Source organism: Caretta caretta, chromosome 10 (genome assembly GCF_965140235.1).
Source record: "Caretta caretta isolate rCarCar2 chromosome 10, rCarCar1.hap1, whole genome shotgun sequence".
In the NCBI taxonomy this organism is placed as follows: Eukaryota; Metazoa; Chordata; order Testudines; family Cheloniidae; genus Caretta; species Caretta caretta.
The window spans coordinates 52,063,460-52,085,998 of NC_134215.1; the positions used below are offsets into that span (position 1 = coordinate 52,063,460).

General features: G+C 41.9%; 1 protein-coding gene across 2 annotated transcripts in view; it reads right to left on the reverse strand.

The window, feature by feature from the left end:
- The window catches only part of RAB8B (RAB8B, member RAS oncogene family), a 51,754-nt gene that overhangs the window by 9,263 nt on the left and 19,952 nt on the right, over nucleotides 1-22,539 (reverse strand). For both annotated transcript variants that reach the window (XM_048867997.2, XM_048867996.2), the window contains 4 exons: nucleotides 8,911-8,971; nucleotides 3,279-3,339; nucleotides 2,008-2,085; nucleotides 840-929 (listed from right to left, as the gene is read on the reverse strand). In XM_048867997.2, coding sequence (XP_048723954.1) covers nucleotides 840-929; nucleotides 2,008-2,085; nucleotides 3,279-3,339; nucleotides 8,911-8,971 — 290 coding nt within the window. The remainder of the gene's footprint in view (nucleotides 1-839; nucleotides 930-2,007; nucleotides 2,086-3,278; nucleotides 3,340-8,910; nucleotides 8,972-22,539) is intronic.

Genomic DNA, 22,539 nt, shown 5'->3' on the forward strand with positions numbered 1-22,539 from the left:
AAAGCAGAGGTGGGCAAACTATGGCCTGCGGGCCATATCCGGCCCACGGGACCCTCCTGCCCGGCCCCCGAGCTCCTGGCCCGGGAGGCTAGCCCCCGGCCTCTCCCCTGCCATTCCCCCTCCCCCACAGCCTCAGCTCACTGCACCTCTGGCACAATGCTCTGGGTGGCGGGGCTGAGAGCTCTTGCTGGGCAGCACAGCTGCAGAGCCGTGGCCTGACCCGGTGCTCTGTGCTGCGCGGTGGTGTGGCTGGCTCCAGCCAGGCAGCATGGCTACCTGTCCTGGTGCTCGGGCAGTGCAGCTGTAGTGCTGCCAACCACCGGTGCTTCAGGCAGCACGGTAAGGGAGCAGGGATCGGGGGGTGGGGGTTGACTAGAGGGAAGGGGAGTTCAGGATGGTGTTCGGGGGTGCGGGTGTGGATAGGGGCTGGGGCAGTCCGGAAGGAGATGGGGGGGTTGGATGGGGTGGCAAGGGTCCTGGGGGGGACAGTCAGGAATGAGAGCAGGGGTTGGATGGGGTGGCAGGGGGCAGTCAGGGGCAGGGGTCCAGGGTCGGTCAGGGAACAGGAGTCCCAGGGGGGCCGTCAGGTGGCGAGAAGCTGGACGGGGGGGGTCAAAGGGTGTGGGGGCCAGGCCACACCTGGCTGTTTGGGGAGACAGCCTCCCCTAACCGGCCCTCCAAAAAGTTTGCCTGCCCCAGTTCTAAAAGCAGAAAGGAATTAAAAAGACTGATTATTTTGTTTGGTGTTGCTAAAAGTAGAGTAACAAGCATCATTAAGAACAGTAGATCAGAGAAAATATTAGGCCTTTATTAAAGAATTTAGGAGTCCAAAAATGTACCTTCTCTCCTTTTTCTTTTGAGACTTGTCTCTTTTCATTCATATCACATTTATTACCCAAAATCATTCTTTCCACATCTGAAGAGGCATGCTGAAGGGAAAAATAAGCTCTTGTTAAAGCAGCATAGAGTTAAAGATAAATCTTCACCTATCAGAAACAGATCCACACATTAGACAATAAGAACTCATTAATAAAACCCTAATAAGGGCATCAGTGGTGAAAGAGAGAAGAAAAGCTTTTTGAAAGGCTTAATAAAGTATTTTTCTTAATTTTGAACATCTAGGGCATCAGCATGTAGATGTCCTGCTTGACTTCAGAATGAAGTTATTAAAATAAGACTGATGTTTACTGACTTGCAAAGTGGTCACAAATTGCCTGATTAGTCAAGAATGGAAGCACACTGATTTTGAGTAAAAGGCTTTTCTAACCCTTGTCACCAATGACCAGTCTGATGTGATGTATCAGAAGTCTCCTTGGGATAGTCCCTTCTTTGCGAGGTCCAATAGTCAAATGAACCAGAGAATGGTAGCAGGTTTCTTTTTCTGAGAGCAAGTAGAATACAATTCTGTCACCACCAGATTAAGCCTTATTTTGCTTGGATCTAATGCTCAAGCCTTCCTATTCCCAATTCCTTTAGCACTGCCTTCAGATTCAAGTATGGTCAATGTATTTGCTATTCAAATAGTTTACAAGGTGAGGGAAAACGAACACACAACTGAAGTTTAACATAAGAACAAAGGCAAAATTTGGACAACAGGGTATTGAATGTACACAAGCAGGTAAATCTACACTTAAACAATACCAGAATACTGTTAGGCATTTCTCAACTTCACCAAGAGATACTGAAAACAGTTCTCCTTCTCGTCTCTTAGCCATACTTCAAAGCAAAGGTTAAGCTAAAGGCATCCACTGGAAGCAAGCCGTTTTGAAATCCTTGCTCTACATGATCATTTTTGAATGACAGTCTCTAACTTTCCTCTTCCAGCCCATGGTAAACCAGAAAGCCACCCTGTGCTCAAGGACGACTGCTTTGGTTTACATCCATTCTAACTTGGCTACACATATACACCCCTTCGCTGAAAGAAAATAAAATTGCTCGGATGTTGGTCATTGCTTTGGAGAAGTTACAGAATATCAACAGATGCAGCTTATTTCCCCAATCACCTACCTCTTCTATGTTCCTTATCCAGTTTTTAATGTTGTCAAAAGACTTCTCATTTGTGATGTCATATACGAGCATAATTCCCTGTGGAGGAAAAACAAAACAATCTAATCTTAATATTAGTTTAGATTTGATGTACATATTGCTTGTTTGCAGTTAAAACGCCTAAAAAGTCAGTAAGCCACATATACCTTTATAATTAACAGCCCTTTCTGAAGACTTTATATGATCTCTCTTTGAATAAATTTTGAATGGTCTTGACCCAATAAATATCCATTAATTGACTCCTATTGTTTTTAAACATAGGATAATTATGCTCTTAAAATATTAAGTTAAAACTAGCTAAACTATGGTGAGAAAGAATTTGTAAATTCTATAACTAAAAAGGCAGCCAGCAGTCGGTCTTACTAGAAAGAAAGATTGTGACTACCATAAATTAACCATGATCTGATATCCTGTTTGTCTTAAGTAAAGCCATGTTTACAACATGTATTCAATGTTCACTATGCATCACCACACCCCCACCCCTCAAAAGGGTCTAGGAACAGCTTTTGTAAGATGCTGCTTGCCCAGGGCAAGTAGCTCTACTTGACAGACTAGTAGAGTTTTATAGCAAGGCTGATACTGAACGTTGTCAAGGCAAATCTGCTCTTCCATAGCTGTGTGTATGCACGTGCATCTCCCTGTAACATGGTGGCCGTAAAAGTAAAAAAAGCCAGACTGTAACTGCATTAATGCCTGACCTAGGATGTCTCAGTCATGGTATGTTGTGAATAGCTCTGTCACATAGGGTGTGTCAAAATGTAAGAAACTATTTAAAAGTCAAATAGTTCACTAACTAGAACCAGTAGCAGTTGCACTAGAGACAATTTATATACTTGATCATGTCTGATTCTAGCGGCAGCATTCTAGAGCTGCTGAAGGGGACACACAGCAGGAAAACCAACTCAGTCAAATTCACTTTTAATATTAGCAGACATATCACCTATCCTGCTATCACCTGAAACAAGGAAAATGTTGATTGCATAAAAACAAAACTTGGTGAATTAAGCCTCGTGTCCAGAGAGAGATTGTGACTATATACAAGATGGAGGGGCAGAAAACTGGAGAACAAGATTTCACAAAAACCGCAATGGTCCTGAAATAATCTGTTATCCCCTACCTTTGAGTTATTATTTCTCTCTATCAAGACAGATTGAACCCTTTAAACCTAAGGAAGCAAACTAATTACGATTTTAGTTACACCTGAACAGATAACACTCCAAACACTCACTCACCATGGCTCCTCTGTAGTATGCTGTTGTGATTGTGCGGAATCTCTCCTGACCAGCCGTATCCCTAGAATTTGGTGAAAACAGACACTTGTTTGTTTATTGTTTTTAAACCTTGTTTTCACTACTTTCAGAATCCAAAAAAACCAAAAAGGTAATGAATGTGTTGATACGCCTGGATATTAAGAAAAGTACCCTTTAAAAAGGGTTAAATAAGTATATCTTTCTCCTTTACACTCAAAAAAGGAGCAACAAACCATTATATTGAGATTGATATTTATGAGGGGAAATAGCAGGGTGGATAAAAATCTTTTTTTAAACAAAAATTTTAAATCATCGAATTTTTTAAAATTTAAATAGGATTTTTTTGATAAAATGCTTTTTGAGGAAAAAACCTATCTAAAGATAGTTTTAATTAAGATATCTCTGAGCTATAATGTATCTCATCATGGAATAGGGATTATAAATTCTAATTCTATAGTATGAGACAATATATTAATGTAATGTTTAAGAAAAGTTTTGTAAATGAGTTCCAATAGTTCATGGATTAGGGACTCAATTTTATGGAGGTCCAGGGGCTTCTGTATATATTATTTAGGTTAATCTTTCTAACAACCCAATGAGATTCAGTGCTCAGTCTAGATCAGGGATCGGCAACCTTTGGCATGGGGCCCGTCAGAGAAATCCACTAGCGGGTCGGGCCGGTTTGTTTACCTGCAGTGTCGGCAGGTTTGGCCAATCGCAGCTCCCACTGGCCGCGGTTTGCTGTTCCAGGCTAATGGGGGCTGAGGGAAGTGGCAGCCAGCACATTGCAGGCCAATGGGGGCTGCAGGAAACCGTGGGGGCCGAGGGATGTGCTGGCTGCCACTTCCCACAGCCCCCATTTGCCTGGAACGACCAACTGCCGCTAGTGGGAGCGGCGATCGGCCAAACCTGCGGACACTGCAGGTAAACAAACCGTCCCGGCCCGCCAGCAGCTTTCCCTAATGGGCCATGTTCCAAAGGTTGCCGATCCCTGGTCTAGAAGATACCATCGGAGATGCTTAGTTTTGCAGTTCTCAAACTGTGGATTTGTGTCTCCAGAGAAAACATGCTTGTTAACAGCAAAAATGTTTATTTATTTATTTACAAACACAGACAGACAGAGGTGAGAAATAACAGACTTCAACCCTATTGTCCCTCTACAAATTTGTGTACATAGAATCAGTCTCTTACCACGCTCTAAAAGTGCAAAGTTTCAAAAAGTTCGATGAATAGAAGATTGTTGGGGCAGAATAGATCTGGACAAGGAAAAGAAGTCTGGAGATAATGTGAGAAGGGAGCTACAGGCAGTAGAAACAAAAGTGAAACTGTTAGAGCAGCACATTCCAGAAGTCTTGATGTCTTTCTGAGCGTAGCCTTCATTGATTTGAGATATACCATACCATTCTCTCACTAGAAAGGAAAACCTATAATGGCAGCAGGCCGTGAGAGAGACCCAGTTCGGGAATATTTTAATGACGTTCCTCTACCTGCGGGCAAGACAGCCATGCATGCAAAATGCAAAAAGTGCAACAATGAAATGCAAGACCTGGCTGCCCGAATGAAACATCATGAGAAGTGTTCCTTCTTAGGAGAAAGCTGCATTGAAGATGATGAAAGCAACATGTCTGAACCTGCAGGATCTTCAGATTGGTAAACTTTTATTTCATACTTCTTTCTTATGGACTGCCTGTTTTCCTTCTGGTCTATTCTTGAATTCTCATGTTTGAGCAAAAAATATAGTTGTTACTCTATGGTATTATCATTTTAGATGCAGTTGTGATAAAAAATAGCTGAAATAGGCTGATCTTCCTTTTACAATTTCACTTTTAAAATAGTATTAAGTGTCAAGGAATGCAATGAGTAATACTAAATGAGAAGTATGGCAATAATAATTAAATAACTGCATTGATTTATTTTGTTTAGGAGAATCCATCCTCAACATACAGGATTCTGAAGACTATCCACCTTCAAGATCACCATCATTTTCTATAGTTTCAGAGTTATCTGCCAATGATAGTGTTTCAGTCACATCATGTATGTCACATAGCCACAGTATATCACCTGTAGCAAAAAGAAAAAAAAATCTCCATCATCCAGAAACAGCCATAGATAAGTTTGTGATAAGAACCAGCAGATTAGAAAAAGAGGTAATTGATGAAAAAAATTGCCCAGTTTGTTTATGCAACAAAAACTCTCCTTTCCATATGACTGAGAGACCCCACACTTCATTAGTTCAGTTCAGTCATTAAGACCAGGATACAGTCCACCCAACAGAGCAGATGATGCAGGCTAATTGCTGGAGAAAGTGTATGAAAGAGAAATTGAGCAGTGTGCAAAAGCTCCAGAGGGTAAAATTGTTAACCTGAGTCTTGATGGGTGGAGCAATGTCCACAACGATCCTGTTGTGTGTGCTTGTGGGACAACAGAAGAAGGGAATGTCTTCCTTACAGAAACAATTGATACATCAGGAAATGCACACACACCAGAATACTTACAAGTAGCAGCAGTAAAAGCAATAACAAACTGAAAAAAAAAAAATTCAAAAGTTTAGCATGCAGCTTGGTCACAGACAATGCTGCAAATGTATCCAAGATGAGAAGAAATTTAGAAGACAGTGAAGAGTCCCAAGCTAATAACATACAGTTGCCATGCTCATTTGATGCACCTCCTAGCCAAAGACTTCAGTGTTCCAGAAATAAAGCCGAATGTCGTTGAAATTGCAAAATACTTCCATAACAACCACTTTGCAGCAGCTGCTCTGAAAAAAATGGGAGGAACCAAGCAAACTCTCCTATATGACGTACGATGGAACTCGGTAGTGGAGTGTTTCCTGCACTATATCAAGAACGGGCCCAATCTAATGACAGTTTGTGAACAAAATCATGAAAAAAATGGATGGCACTGTCACAGCCAAAGTTCTCAAGATTGGGCTTAAGAGAAATGTTGAACACATGCTGAGTACCCTGAAGCCTATTTCTGTAGCCTTGAACAAAATGCAGGGAAATAGCTGTTTTATTGCTGACATAGTAGAAATTTGTAAGGAATCGAGTGCGATCTTAAAAAGAAAAATATGCAATGACAAAGTTAAATTACAAGCATTATAAAAAACCGAATGGGACAAGCACCATCTCCAGCTCATTTTCTTGCAGATATTCTCAATACTCGGTACCAGGGTCAAACCATAATGGCTGAAGAAGAGGAGTTGGCTATGACATGGACATCCAGCAATCATCCCTCCATAATGCCAACTATAACAAACTTCAGAGCTAAGGGTGAACCATTCAAGAAATATATATTTGCTGATGATATTTTAAAGAAAGTCACACCAGTTAACTGGTGGAAGTCACTTAAGCACTTGGATTCAGAAACTGTTGAAGTGATAATCTCACTTTTAAACGCTGTAGTTTCTTCGTTGGCGTAGAAAGAATATTTTCTTCCTTTGGACTAATTCATTCCAAATTGAGAAATCCTTTGGGACCTGAAAAAGCAGGAAAGCTTGTTTTTCTTTTCCAGATTATGAAGTAACAGGAAAATGAAGGTGAAGACGACCGAGTTAACTGCAGAAGCCAATATTTTAAGTTTCTCATGTTGACCTGGCTGACAGTCGATTTAATTTTTGTGGGTTTTTTTTTTTTTAATATTTCATTTAAACTCTTTTAGTTAAACAATTTTAACGAAAACAAACCTGATTTTAAAAAACTTGAATGTTTTTAACTAAAAACAAATTTAAATGCTTGTTTTGTTAAAATACCTTTGGTAAACGCAATAACCAAACAATCATTCATTTTCTGATATAGCTGTAAAACTAATCTGAAATGTTTTCAAAATAAATCACTTTAAAAATGTGTAGTGTGTACCTTCTAAAAATGAAACCTACATCTCTCTCTGAGTTGTGAAGAATATGTATTAAGGTTATAAAAACCAACAAGAATGCACTTATGTAGAAATCCATGATTAAATCAAGTCTTCACGAGTAGTGATTTAAATCAATTTGGATTTAAAATCAAGTCCACCCTGGGAAATAGTAAAAAAGAGAAATCGAATTTTCAGTTAAGAAACTGACACAGCATCAGTCAACTGAGACTCAGTACTGCATGGCCCTGCTTACAGGAACAAGTGTAAGCAATTCTTCTGAGGCAGTTTCTATACATTTTAGCCTGTATTAAACAAAAAAGTGTGCCCCAAGAAGTCATTAAAAACAAATACAGGATAGGACAATTTCATGCATAATTAAGAATTAGGACCAACCACCATAGGATAGCAGTCAGTAAAGTTTCTTGGATGCTGCTTCAAGGAAACTGGCCATGTGAGGATAAGACAAGTTTTAACCAGTGAGCTCAGGAAGTGTATGATGTCAACTGCACCAGAGGCAGCTAAATTCCAGATGTCTGCTGGCTAATTTCTCAACACTGTATGGATATGGATAACATTTGGACACCAACAGATAAAAGAAGATTTAGCTAGTGATGGTGACTTTTCATTACATGGAAATGTTAAATCAGTGATACTCAGACATCAGTGTTTCAGGAGCCAAATTCGCCATCATCATTACCCAAGAGACACACAGTAGTATGAATTCACTGTTTAATTTTCTATAGTACTATATATTTTTATACATATTATTCTCACAGAAAATAAGGTAATTTAATACAAGTTGATAATGTAATTGGTTAACATCATAAAAGCATCCTGATTGGTTAATAATTAAAATCACAGTGTTTTAATATCATGTGCTGCAAAGAGCCACAGGCAACACATTAAAAAGCCCCTTGTGACTCACAAGCCTCAGTCTGAGTATCACTGCATTAAACCAAGTGTCAGAAAGGGCTCATTCCAGCCCCCCCTTAAAATATATCAGCAAGCACCTGATATTTTAAGTGGAAAAACCGTGGTAGCATTTAGTGGTCTGCCTGCATCCATCTGACAATCCCTGTGATGATAGGACACCAGTCCTTCCTTCCCCCATGACCCAAGAACTTTTGACAATCCCCATTTCCCATTATGCAGTCTGACTCCAGGCACCAATACATTAAACATCCATCCAACACAAATTAGATTTAAAACAAACAAAAAAACCCCAAAAATAAAAAACAAAAAAAACCTAGCAGCTCTCACTGCTTAGTCTAGGATTGTGCTGTTAGGAGAACCTTTTCTCTAAGAACAAGGTGGCAGATAGCTATTGTACAAGAGCTTACCACAAGTTTTACAGCTTCTCCATCACTCAGGGCTTGTCTACATTACCTGCAGGATCGAGGGGCAGCGATCGATCCAGCGGGGGTTGATTTATCACGTCTAGTCTAGACGCAATAAATCGACCGCTGAGCACTCTGCCATCAACTCCTGTACTCCACCGGAGCGAGAGGCATAGGTGGAGTCAATGGGGGAACGTCAGCTGTCGACTCACCACAGTGAAGACACCGCGGTGAGTAGATTTAAGTATATCGACTTCAGTTATGTTATTCACGTAGCTGAAGTTGCGCAACTTAGATCGATCCTCCCCCATAGTGTAGACCAGGCCGAAGTCTGCCCTGTTTATGCTATTGCACTCTACTGCCCATGAGTAATTGAGCCTGACTGAAAACTTATTTTATTTACATTGCTTTGTAATACTTACCATATTTGTAGCTTAATTTTCTTTCCATCTAGTTCTATTGTTCTGATTTTAAAATCAATTCCTGGCAGAGAGAAACATATAAGTTTAATGACAAAAGGAAATAAATATTCAATTTTCTATTCATTGCTCTGAAATAAAAGTAAGGGTCATGTAGGAAAGCAGTAAAGATTCTGAAGTTGTTACTCTCAAATTACTCTGCTGAATTTGTACAGAAAACTAGACACTGAAGTTAATGGCGCTATGCTAGTTTATACCAGTTCAAGATCTCACCCCAACATCCCTCTACTTATTTATACTGTAGGACCAAAGTTTTCAGAAGTAGCCACAAATTTTGGGTGCCCAATTAGAGAGAAAGGCCCAACTATCAAAAGTTCTGACTATCCTGAAGTTTAACCAAAGTCCATGGGAGTCCTGGGTGCTCAACATGTCTGAAAAATTCAGCCTTACAGTACCTTAAACTGGCCTTCTTATATTAGTGGCTACTTTAGAATGAAATAAGCCCAAATTTTCAAATCAGAAGCTGCAGGAGAGGGGTAAGGCACTTTATAGTCAAACAAAGGAAAGCGTTACTCTTATCAGAGCTCCATGAACTAGCTGAGTGGCGGCGGACCAGCTGAGCAGCACACAGCAGGAGTTGCCTGGGATTGGCGAGTATCTGAGTGTGTGTTTGCTGGGAGGGCAGTTTGAAAGCCCTGAGCGAGTGCCTGATTGGGTGGTAGCCTGCAGGGGGCGGGTATTGGGGGGTGTCTGTCTGTTTCAGGGAAGCCTGGCTGTTTAAAAATAGCCAGAGCTCAGCAAACCAGCTGAGCAGCGGGGAACAGCAGAGCAGCACACAGCAGGAGTTTGCCTAGGAGTTCGCCTGGGGTGAGCCCAGTGAGGCTTACATCTTGCCAGTTTCTCTGAGGAAGCTCATAGTAGGAAGGTCATATGGGGGGGGGGGTGTTCAGCTATTGTGACCTGCACTGGATATGCCACGTTTGTCTTTCTTCCACAGGACAGAAGCGACTTTGTCTGTACAAAGTGCAAGCTAGTATCCATATTGGAAGAGAAGATTGAAGGTCTGGAGCAACAGATATTGACCCTGTGTTGCATACGAGAATCTGAGGATTTCCTGGACAAAAGTCATGATATGCTTCTTAGGGCACAAAGCTCTAAAGATTTAGAGCAGGTTGCACAGCGGAGCCAAGAGGCCAGTGAAGAAGCTTGGCAACATGTGACCTCCAGAAGAAGGGGCAATGTCCGGGTAACAGCAACGCAGACACAGGTAAGTAATTGTTTTCATGTTCTCGCCACAGGTACCTTTGCGGAGAGTGGACCAGATGATACGTCTGGGGGGAGAAAGCAGAAGGAGACTCCGCTGGTTGGAAGGCATGAGATGCGATGTCCTGAGGTTGTGGGTTCCACGACCACCACTCACAAGAGAAGGAGGCGGGTGGTGGTGGTCGGGGACTCTCTCTTCAGGGGGACTGAGTCATCTATCTGCCGCCCTGACTGGGAAAACAGAGAAGTCTGCTGCTAGCCAGGGGCTAAGATTCACGATGTGACGGAGAGACTGCGGAGATGCATCAAGTCCTCGGATCGCTACCCCTTCCTGCTTCTCCACGTGGGCACCAATGATACTGCCAAGAATGACCTTGAGCGGATCACTGTGGACTACGTGGCTCTGGGAAAAAGGATAAAGGAGTTTGAGGCGCAAGTGGTGTTCTCGTCCATCCTCCCCGTGGAAGGAAAAGGCCGGGGTAGGGACCGTCGAATCGTGGAAGTCAACGAATGGCTACGCAGGTGGCGTCGGAGAGAAGGTTTTGGATTCTTTGACCATGGGATGGTGTTCCATGAAGGAGGAGTGCTGGGCAGAGATGGGCTCCACCTAACGAAGAGATGGAAGAGCATCTTTGCGAGCAAGCTGGCTAACCTAGTGAGGAGGGCTTTAAACTAGGTTCACCGGGGGAAGGAGACCAAAGCCCTGAGGTAAGTGGGCAAGCAGGATACCGGGAGGAAGCACAGGCAGGAACGTCTGTGAGGGGAGGGCTCCTACCTCATACTGAGAATGAGGGGCGATCAGCAGGTTATCTCAAGTGCCTATATACAAATGCACAAAGCCTTGGAAACAAGCAAGGAGAACTGGAGGTCCTGGTGAAGACAAGGAATTATGACGTGATTGGAATAACAGACTTGGCGGGATAACTCACATGACTGGAGTACTGTCATGGATGGTTATAAACTGTTCAGGAAGGACAGGCAGGGCAGAAAAGGTGGGGGAGTAGCACTGTATGTAAGGGAGCAGTATGACTGCTCAGAGCTCCGGTACGAAACTGCAGAAAAACCTGAGTGTCTCTGGATTAAGTTTAGAAGTGTGAGCAACAAGAGTGATGTAGTGGCGGGAGTCTGCTATAGACCACCGGACCAGGGGGATGAGGTGGATGAGGCTTTCTTCCGGCAACTCGCAGAAGCTACTACATCGCACGCCTTGGTTCTCATGGGCGACTTTAAACATCCTGATATCTGCTGGGAGAGCACTACAGCGGTGCACAGACAATCCAGGAAGTTTTTGGAAAACGTAGGGGACAATTTCCTGGTGCAAGTGCTGGAGGAGCCAACTAGGGGGAGAGCTTTTCTTGACCTGCTGCTCACAAACCGCGAAGAATTAGTAGGGGAAGCAAAAGTGGATGGGAATCTGGGAGGCAGTGACCATGAGTTGGTCGAGTTCAGGATCCTGACACAGGGAAGAAAGGTAAGCAGCAGAATACGGACCCTGGACTTCAGGAAAGCAGACTTCGACTCCCTCAGGGAACTGATGGGTAGGATCCCCTGGGGGAATAATGAGGGAGAAAGGAGTCCAGGAGAGCTGGCTGTATTTCAAAGAATCCCTATTGAGGTTACAGGGACAAACCATCCCAATGTGTCGAAAGAATAGTAAATATGGCAGGCGACCAGCTCGGCTTAACAGTGAAATCCTTGCAGATCTTAAACATAAAAAAGAAGCTTACAAGAAGTGGAAGCTTGGACAAATGACCAGGGAAGAGTATAAAAATGTTGCTCGGGCATGTAGGAATGAAATCAGGAGGGCCAAACCGCACCTGGAGCTGCAGCTAGCGAGAGATGTTAAGAGTAACAAGAAGGGTTTCTTCAGGTATGTTGGCAACAAGAAGAAAGCCAAGGAAAGTGTGGGCCCCTTACTGAATGAGGGAGGCAACCTAGTGACAGAGGATGTGGAAAAAGCTAATGTACTCAATGCTTTTTTTGCCTCTGTCTTCACGAACAAGGTGAGCTCCCAGACTGCTGCGCTGGGCAACACAGCATACGGAGTAGGTGGCCAGCCCTCTGTGGAGAAAGAAGCGGTTAGGGACTATGTAGAAAAGCTGGACGTGCACAAGTCTATGGGGCTGGATGCATTGCATCCGAGAGTCCTAAAGGAGTTGGCGGCTGTGATTGCAGAGCCATTGGCCATTATCTTTGAAAACTCATGGCGACTGGGGGAAGTCCCGGATGACTGGAAAAAGGCTAATGTAGTGCCCATCTTTAAAAAAGGGAAGGAGGAGGATCCTGGGAACTACAGGCCAGTCAGCCTCACCTCAGTCCCTGGAAAAATCATGAGCAGGTCCTCAAGGAATCAATCCTGAAGCACTTACATGAGAGGAAAGTGATCAGGAACAGTCAGCATGGATTCACCAAGGGAAGGTCATGCCTGACTAATCTAATCGCCTTCTATGATGAGATTACTGGTTCTGTGGATGAAGGGAAAGCAGTGGATGTATTGTTTCTTGACTTTAGCAAAGCTTTTGACACGGTCTCCCACAGTATTCTTGTCAACAAGTTAAAGAAGTATGGGCTGGATGAATGCACTATAAGGTGGGTAGAAAGTTGGCTAGATTGTTGGGCTCAACGGGCAGTGATCAATGGCTCCATGTCTAGATGGCAGCCGGTATCAAGTGGAGTGCCCCAAGGGTCGGTCCTGGGGCCGGTTTTGCTCAATATCTTCATAAATGATTTGGAGGATGGTGTGGATTGCACTCTCAGCAAATTTGCGGATGATACTAAACTAGGAAGAGTGGTAGATACGGTGGCAGGTAGGGATAGGATACAGAGGGACCTAGACAAATTGGAGGATTGGGCCAAAAGAAATCTGATGAGGTTCAACAAGGGTAAGTGCAGGGTCCTGCACTTAGGACAGAAGAATCCAATGCACCGCTACAGACTAGGGACCAAACGGCTAGGCAGCAGTTCTGCGGAAAAGGACCTAGGGGTGACAGTGGAAGAGAAGCTGGATATGAATCAACAGCGTGCCCTTGTTGCCAAGAAGGCCAATGGCATTTTGGGATGTATAAGTAGGGGCATAGCCAGCAGATGGAGGGACGTGATCGTTCCCCTCTATTCGACATTGGTGAGGCCTCATCTGGAGTAGTGTGTCCAGTTTTGGGCCCCACACTACAAGAAGGATGTGGAAAAATTGGAGAGAGTCCAGCGAAGGGCAACAAAAATGATTAGGGGTCTGGAACACATGACTTATGAGGAGAGGCTGAGGGAACTGGGATTGTTTAGTCTGCAGAAGAGAAGAATGAGGGGGGATTGGATAGCTGCTTTCAACTACCTGAGAGGTGGTTCCAGAGAGGATGGATCTAGACTATTCTCAGTGGTAGAAGATGACAGGACAAGGAGTAATGGTCTCAAGTTGCAATGGGGGAGGTTTAGGTTGGATATTAGGAAATTTTTTTTCACTAGGAGGGTGGTGAAACACTGGAATGTGTTACCTAGGGAGGTGGTAGAATCTCCTTCCTTAAGTTTTTAAGGTCAGGCTTGACAAATCCCTGGCTGGGATGATTTAATTGGGGATTGGTCCTGATTTGAGCAGGGTGTTGGACTAGATGACCTCCTGAGGCCCCTTCCAACCCTGATATTCTATGATTCTATCTGTAAACCAGATGTATAGGCTGGTCCGTAAATGAGGCCTACTGCAATAGATCATGGAGATATATAACACACACACACACACACACACACGGAGTATATAAAGACAGGTTTCAGAGGAACAGCCGTGTTAGTCTGTATTCGCAAAAAGAAAAGGAGTACTTGTGGCACCTTAGAGACTAACCAATTTATTTGAGCATGAGCTTTCGTGAGCCACAGCTCACTTCATCAGATGTATACCGTGGAAACTGCAGCAGACTTTATATACACACATAGAATATGAAACAATACCTCCTCCCACCCCACTGTCCTGCTGGTAATAGCTTATCTAAAGTGATCAACAGGTGGGCCATTTCCAGCACAAATCCAGGTTTTCTCACCCTCCACCCCCCCCCACAAATTCACTCTCCTGCTGGTGCTAGCCCATGTATGTGTGTATGGGGGTGGGGGGGAAGTGAGAAAACCTGGATCTATGCAGGAAATAGCCCGACTTGATTATGTAAAGAGTTGTCACTTTGGATGGGCTAGCACCAGCAGGAGAGTGAATTTGTGTGGGGGGGTGGAGGGTGAGAAAACCTGGATTTGTGCTGGAAATGGCCCACCTGTTGATCACTTTAGATAAGCTATTACCAGCAGGACAGTGGGGTGGGAGGAGGTATTGTTTCATATTCTCTGTGTGTATATAAAGTCTGCTGCAGTTTCCACGGTACACATCTGATGAAGTGAGCTGTGGCTCACGAAAGCTCATGCTCAAATAAATTGGTTAGTCTCTAAGGTGCCACAAGTACTCCTTTTCTTTTTGGAGTATATAAAAGCACTCAAGGTTCACTTTTCAAAATTTTACCCCAAGTCTTGTTTTCTAGATTAAGTCATAACCTCACAAATGTAGTAAGGAAATGCTACGTTAGTTCTGTAGTTATGAAAATAAAGTAAGTTGCATACACTATGGTTAAAACTGGCAGTAACTTTATATATTATGGGTAGAATTTTCAATATCACCTATTAGAATCTGAGAATGTGATCATAAAAACAACGGATCTAGGAGTTAAGACTATGATTTCCAAATGGATTAGTGATTTGGGCATCTTGGTTTTTGGATGTCTAACTTGATATCTGAAAAAAATCAAGCTCTCTTACATTGACACCAAGCACCCATTATTTATAAGTCAGAACCCTTTTAAGTCTGCTACAGCCCCTAGATTACCAATCCAGTTTGAAAATCATGGCCCCATTTCTTTTCCTAAATAAATTACCCAACATTTAATCACGGTCTATGATCCATATGGATTTTCCTCTAATATACATTTGACAATAGCCATTTAATGGACAGCTACATTTAGTGAAGAAAATTCTGTTTCTAGCATCAAGGGCTTATATACAGCTAAAAATAGGAAGTTCCAGGATTTTTTATATTGCAATTGAGTTTGAAGATGACACATCAGTAACACATCAGATACAAATGCGTGAATCACTTGAACTTTGACTTACATACTCAGGAGGTGGAAACATTTTGATTTTGTGAAGATGCCACCAAATTTCAGCTGTTCAATATCAGGTGCAATGAAGTGAGGATACGAAATTTAAAGCAACACTAGTTTGTAAGAATGTATGTTGTCACTACAAACACCACATTAATATTTTGATACTGCATGAACTTTTACTGATAACACTGTTCTAACTTAATGTAATGACTCTAGCTATAGTCAACTCCAGATTTTAATTTAATTATTCATGATTCATTAACAAGTTTCAAAGTTATTGAGAAATTAGATTAGTTCATCAACTTCACTTTTATGTCAATTTAGCGAGGCACTTCTGTTACGGATTTTCATGTCCTTTCAAGTTACGCCCAGGATTACCATAACTGAAATTAGAAAAAAAATACATATTTTCACTTAACATTTAATAGCACTGTGCGTCCAGCACCCTGCTAGTTTCTATGATCAGATTCTCTTGTTTATTGAAGAGGTGCGTGTTTACAGCAATCGGGGAGGGGGAAAAAACATGTTAAAAATATGAATGGATTAAAAAAATTTCCAAGTTTCTACATTTGGAAACTTTCTGAATAAGCTTGGCTGCCATCGCAAAGCACTTTACAAGTGTTGGAATTTAAATTTAACGTTAACCAGCAGGAGAGTGAATTTGTGTGGGGGGGTGGAGGGTGAGAAAACCTGGATTTGTGCTGGAAATGGCCCACCTGTTGATCACTTTAGATAAGCTATTACCAGCAGGACAGTGGGGTGGGAGGAGGTATTGTTTCATATTCTCTGTGTATATATAAAGTCTGCTGCAGTTTCCACGGTATGCATCCGATGAAGTGAGCTGTAGCTCACGAAAGCTCATGCTCAAATAAATTGGTTAGTCTCTAAGGTGCCACAAGTACTCCTTTTCTTTTTGCGAATACAGACTAACACGGCTGTTACTCTGAAACGTTTTTACTAAAACTGAAAACACTAATGCAATATTCACTTCTCTTCTAAAAAAAGAATATTATGGACAATAGCAATTTAAGTCAGACGGTTTTAAGAGTTCCTTATTCATCATCTCTAGGCCTGAAGTTTTAATGATAATTATAACAAGTGTCAAGCAAAGAAAAAAAAAAGGTTCTGAAACTAGCGTGGTTTAAAATCATTAGTTCACAATGCACAAGAAACGAAGACCATACCAACAAGAGCTGCAGTTTAAGATGTTTCAAATAAAGCCCCAGAAGGGCCAGGTTTCCTGAGGTATGGGTATATGTTGCACACTCAAACCAAGCACATTGTGTGCCCCGATCCACTCTGGTGAACACTGGATAATCTCTTCTGGTTAGTATTTTCCCTGAAAAAAAATTTATACAACCATAATCTGACCTACTCTAAAACTCAGGATTTCTTGGCACAAAACAGCTCTACAGAATCCAAAAAAAGACCATGTTAAATGCATCTGCACTGAAAGTGAAAAATTTTAAGAATCTAAAAACAAGGAACAGGTAGTGAGAAAAACCATGAGCCTCACAGTTACAATGAAAAGTACAAAAAAAATCAAATAAGTGACTGCAGCATTCAGAGAGGCTTAAGTGAATTAGAAACGGACATTTCCTTTGTTCTTCACTACAGTAACAGGAAGTGGTGAGCTGCACCCATTTGCACAGATCTAGTGACATGTGCTACCACTTCCTGCTGTATACACTGCATGGCTAAGCATGTGCAGCACTTTGGTTACTGAAGTCAGATTATGGCATAACATATAGCTGAGACTAACATTTCATAGGTTGACCTACCAACTTGTAAAAATCCATTTTAATTTCAGCAACATAGCAGATTTCCGCCCCCCCACACTCCTTAACCACACATTAAGAAGCAGAGGTTTCCATTCACTGGAAGTAAAAAACACTAATCTGGAAGATTCCCTACACTTTTTTAAACTGTAACCAGAGATAAACAAAGTACTGTTGCAACTGAAAGGGGCACATAACTGTCACAGCTCTAAAATACAGTATGTAATGTTACTCAGCCTTGAAGGAAAACCATGTTTGGATATACACATGCCACTGGCCTGTTGGGTGATCTAGGGCAAGTCTTCGCCTCCAGGCCTGTTTTTCTCCTTCTGTCAAATAGGGTTAATGATCTTTGGAAAGAGCTTTGAGACTGGCAGATGAAGAACTCTATCAGAGCTAGGCATATCAACTTTTCCTGTAGAATAGGGTATTTATTGCAGGAATAATAAGCTCCCTACCTCACAGGCCAGCCAAAAACTTAACTAGAAGAAAATCCAACACATCTGGACAAGCAGAAGCCTTTCAGATTTGGAACAGAGAAGAGTGAGGATTAAGTGAGGGGACAAGGAGCAAGGGGGTTGGATGGGTCGGGGGTTCTGAGGGGGGCAGTCAGGGCGTAGGGGCCAGGCTGTTTGCAGAGGCATAGCTTTCCCTACCCAGCCCTCCATACCATTTTGCACCCCGATGTGGCCCTTGAGCCAAAAAGTTTGCCCACCCCTAATCTACACAGTGTACAGTCACAATGCTTCCCACTTCTAGCAGTGGGATACACGCCCAGTAAACTCCTAGCACCTAATGTGTTAAAGAAATTTAAAGAGCCAATACTTACTTCTTGGCAAGTTGATGCTGCAGAAACAAGTGTCCATGTAACTGCCAACCATCTGCATGGAAGCAGTGAGGAACCAGTTTTTGATTTACCAATTAAATACTCAAGACTCAACTACTGCACAGTGCTTGCTCAGAATCCTAGTATACAGCAAAATTGTAAATGGCTGAATAGGACATAGCTATTTACAGAGTGGTAGCTACTAGCTGCCTGGTCAGAAAGGACTATCAAAGCATTCTTCATTTAAGAGAAATAAAAGCCTTGGACAGTAACACCCAATAGCATATCTGAACTACAGCATATGTGAGGATGGCATTTTATTTGTTTTTGGATGAGGACCTCAACTGCATAAACACACACAGCCACTGTTGTGGAAAGGAAAGGGAAGTGAAGTTAGGTGAAATATCTACCAAGTCCAGTTATTAGCTGTTTGCCATGAACTGCTAGTGCCCCTGAGTACAGCTTTTATGGGATGCTCCTGTGAACTCCAGCTGCAGCAAACAGCAGTTCCAGTCAGGTGGAATATATTGCTGTTACATAATAGGTATATCATGGAACATTTAGGATGGACATCATGGGTAGGCTAGAAAACTCAGTTAAGAACTTCCCTTTGGGATTGCCACAGATTTACAATGTGTAGGTTTAGTGCTGAATTAAATAGTTTTCTACATCCCATGCACAGATAACATTAGAAGTTGGTTAAGGACTTCATATTTTTGCTTCCCCAAGTAAAATCCATTAGATCTTTGTCTATGGTATTTACATATAAATGCAACCATGGCCTTTTAAATAGGCAGTCTGACAATTCTATTAGTATTCTTGTTATATGGTCTCAGCCCATTCTCTCATTTTTCTGAAAATGTCAATGGAAAGACTACAGACCAGAAAAACCGAGATTTTTCAGTGGGAGTTTCCCCAGTATGAAGGGCAGCAATACTCTAGTGCTTATTACCAGAGAATATGGACTGCAATAAACAGGAAAATTACAAGAGGGGAACAGAGTCTCAAAATAGAAAGCTGCCTTCCCCTTTAAGGGATGTGTTAGGGACTATGATCCAAGTCCACACAGCAGCCTCCACCTTAACAGTTTCACCTCTAAGGTGACTCTGGTCTTTGTATAGCCCTGCCCCCAAGTGTGTTTTTTGTTGTTGTTGTTTTTGTTTTTTTAGGACAGGGTTGAGGTGGCAGAGGAAGATAAGGCTTGCTGTCTCCTCTTAATAAACAGGACAAGCAGTCACTTTTGGGACACCCAGAGGAACACAGACAGGCGGAGAAACTGCAGTAACAGCAAACAAGGGATACCTACACTAGCAAGTTTGTAAGACTTACTGAAACAGGAAATCAGAACCATTAGGAAGAGAAATATCCACTGCTATTTGACTGGAAGGCAGCAAGCCTTGAGTGATTTTTTTTTTTTTTTTTTTTTAAAGAAGCTGTACAATCTCCTGAACATACAAGGCTTCCTTACCACTTAGATCCATGCCAAGGAGTTCCATTTTATTTGTATAGGGTACAAATGAAGGCTTCAGACAGAATTTGGGCTCTAGTAAGTTGCATTTCCATTCAACATTGGAAATTTTCACTTAAAGTGCAAATATTTGAAACTTAAAAGTCAGCATATTTTTACTGGGGGAAAAAAAACCATGCTGCAGCTAGCATAGCTGTCTTGTGTTCCTTTGGCTCTTGTAAGCAGAGTAAAATTTACAAAAAAAAAGTCTTAGAGCTCTTCAGGAGACCAAGATCGTTAGCTTGTTGTATGGGCCTGCTCAGAACCAGAGCACAGGATGAGAAAAAGTTCATGCATACTCAAACCCAGCTTTTGTATGGTGTCAAGTTACAGCTGAAGAACTCCACCACTTGTAGTACAATACTGGCAATGTAAAATTAAACAACTTTTAAGACAGATCTAAGCTTTGGGCCTACTTTAAGGAGAAGCAAAAAGATATCCACCCTAACTTATTTAGGTTTTATTTATTTATTTTTAAAAGGTCACCCAATACTGTAGCATGTGAACACCATAAATCTACCAATCTAGACCTCTATGAATATTAGCTGGGAAGAAGGCTACTGAGGATCTATCAACCGCAGAGGCCTACTAAAGACAAAATCCAAACTGGTTTCTAACTCAGCTGTTCAAAGATAATCAATTATGTTCTCTCTTCCCACCCCTCACCTTTAAGCTCTCAATGGATTGGAAACAGAATATTGCGGTAGAATTCCTGACGGAAACACACTGAGGATATATGCTCATTACAGGTTCTGCCTTTTGGTGACAGCAAGCAATTGTTAGATGTGCACATAAATCAGTGCTATTCGGCAGTAATACTAGCGATATAGTTTAGATTCTTCTGAAAGTTAAAGTATGTTCACAATACAGTGAATATGTTTTTGCTGATTCTTAAGTGGGTAGGTTTGAGTTCTGCAAGACTGCAAGCCTATAGCACACTCCAAGATATTACTTGTATATGCATGACTCTCACAACAAATTGCTGCCAGTGACATTTGCTTTTAATTATACCTTGAAGAGTTGCAAGTAAGCAATGCTGAACCCTAAGCAGATTCTAATTTACATGCCTCGCTAAGTGCATGAGTATTAATCCTGTGCAGATGTATCTGCATATGATTATATGCACATATGAGTCTTTTGGGAGACAACTGAAAAGTTTTAATACCTTCCAATCAGATTCCAAGCACCAGTCAGCCAGCTGTGTTGCTCTCTGGACAACAAGATAGTCAAGAACTCATTACTTGCCACATGCATTCCTCACACCATTTCTAAAGAGTTCAGGATGTCTGCTTCATTGCCTTAAGGAGAAATCTGTAGGCAAAGAGTACGTGCCTGCTCCAATTTAGACTCTCTTAAGCAGATATATATTATCCCTAGTTTTGATAAATTCCTAGAAACATCAGCTAAGTTGTATTAAAAGGAAAGTTTGAGGGAACATCTTACTCTGCCTCATTATCAGACACAAGATATACTGAGCCTATAAAATAAAAAAAATAGCACCTCACAAAAATTGCATTTATATTAGGTCCTCATAACAGGGTTTTGAGTAATGAGGTGGCATGTAAGAAAGTTACAGCGTGAGAGGCAGGGTCAGACTATAACAGTGAGGGTAGAGTGCACTTGCAACATCTTAGCGTCATACAGTGCTGAATGCAAAAGAGCGAAGTCTAATCATTTTGAACTTTAACATTTGGGTTTACTCCCAAACATCTGCAAGACATTTTACACACAAATGCAACCAGTTATTCAGCCTTTTGAAAGTTAAGGACCCATGTTTTTGGTGGGGTTTTCTCTTGTGTTTTCTTTTAAAAGAACAGTTGTTACTTCCAGAGTCTGGAAGTCTCAGCAAAACGCTCTTTTAATGACAATCAGCACTAGTCAGCCAAGAGCAACTCTAGGCACTCCCTCCTGTTCATCTAACTTCTAGCTTGGGCAGCAAGAAAGTCAGGACAAAAACTCTGGTTTCCCATGTGATGGTACGTGGAGCAGCTACCACCTAACCAACCCAAGAGAGGCCTAATGAAGCTGATATTTCAAGAGCCTTGATCACTGCCCTGGTTCAATGCCTTGATCCCCTCAGTTGAAGATTTTTTCAGAGGACAGCCTACCTCCCATGCAGCCACATTTATCTCACCTTGCAAGATACTATAAAACCCTCAGCTTCATGGAGAAAAAGGTTAAAGGTGGAGTAGGGGGAGACATAAAACAGATATAGTTAAGGCCAATTTAGATAAGATGACAAAGAATGCAAATATGTGTATGTAGAATATGAAAAGATTTCCTACTCCGAAGCACTTGAGACTTGTTAACCAGATCAGACCAACGCTCACAATGGAGTAAAGCTAGCTGTAGGTTCCTCTGGCACCTGTCTCCTTGGCTAAGAGAAGCTATCCTACTATGGTTTGAAAAAGGAAAGAATCTATCTTCAGTGAAGGGAAGTGACATACTTTCTGTGTTAAATCTTTAACCATCAGCACAGAATTAGGATTCTCCCCTAAAGTATACTTGGAAACTGTTAGTCTTTTACATATCAGTGACCTACAGCATAAACAGGTCAGAATACCAGGATCTCACATCTAGTGTTCAGTTGACTGTCTCATGGTTCGGCTTATTTACCTCAGTGATCCTGTCAGGACCACTGCCAAAAGGAATGCATGTACCAAGTGTTCTACTATGAGGTACAGGAGAGGGCCACCCAGAACCAAATTCAGTTTCCAAGCAAGGAGCACAGCCAGGGATACCTCCCCAAAAGGTCTTTTTGCAGAAAGCAGAGCTCACACACCATACCTTGGATTGACCTTTGCACTAAATAATTTAAGACACTGAAAGCAAGCTGAGTCCAACTTTTAAATTACAAGACACAATGGCAGTAGGAACTTTCATTTGGTTGTAACTTCGTTCGACATGAGTCAACGTTCACTGTCCCCCTTCAGTAACACTTTTTAAAGCATGTTTTAGGGTAAGGGCGGTTTAACAAACATATGAAAAACAGGATTTCTGGCCTCTGAACAACTCCCCATACTGTCTGCAACCAAGATACTGCAACATTATGCTAGTGCATTATAAAAGGAAAAGCAGCTAGTCTGTTTTCGCTGTCTATTTTCATGAGCAAACCACAGTAAGCAAACAGTC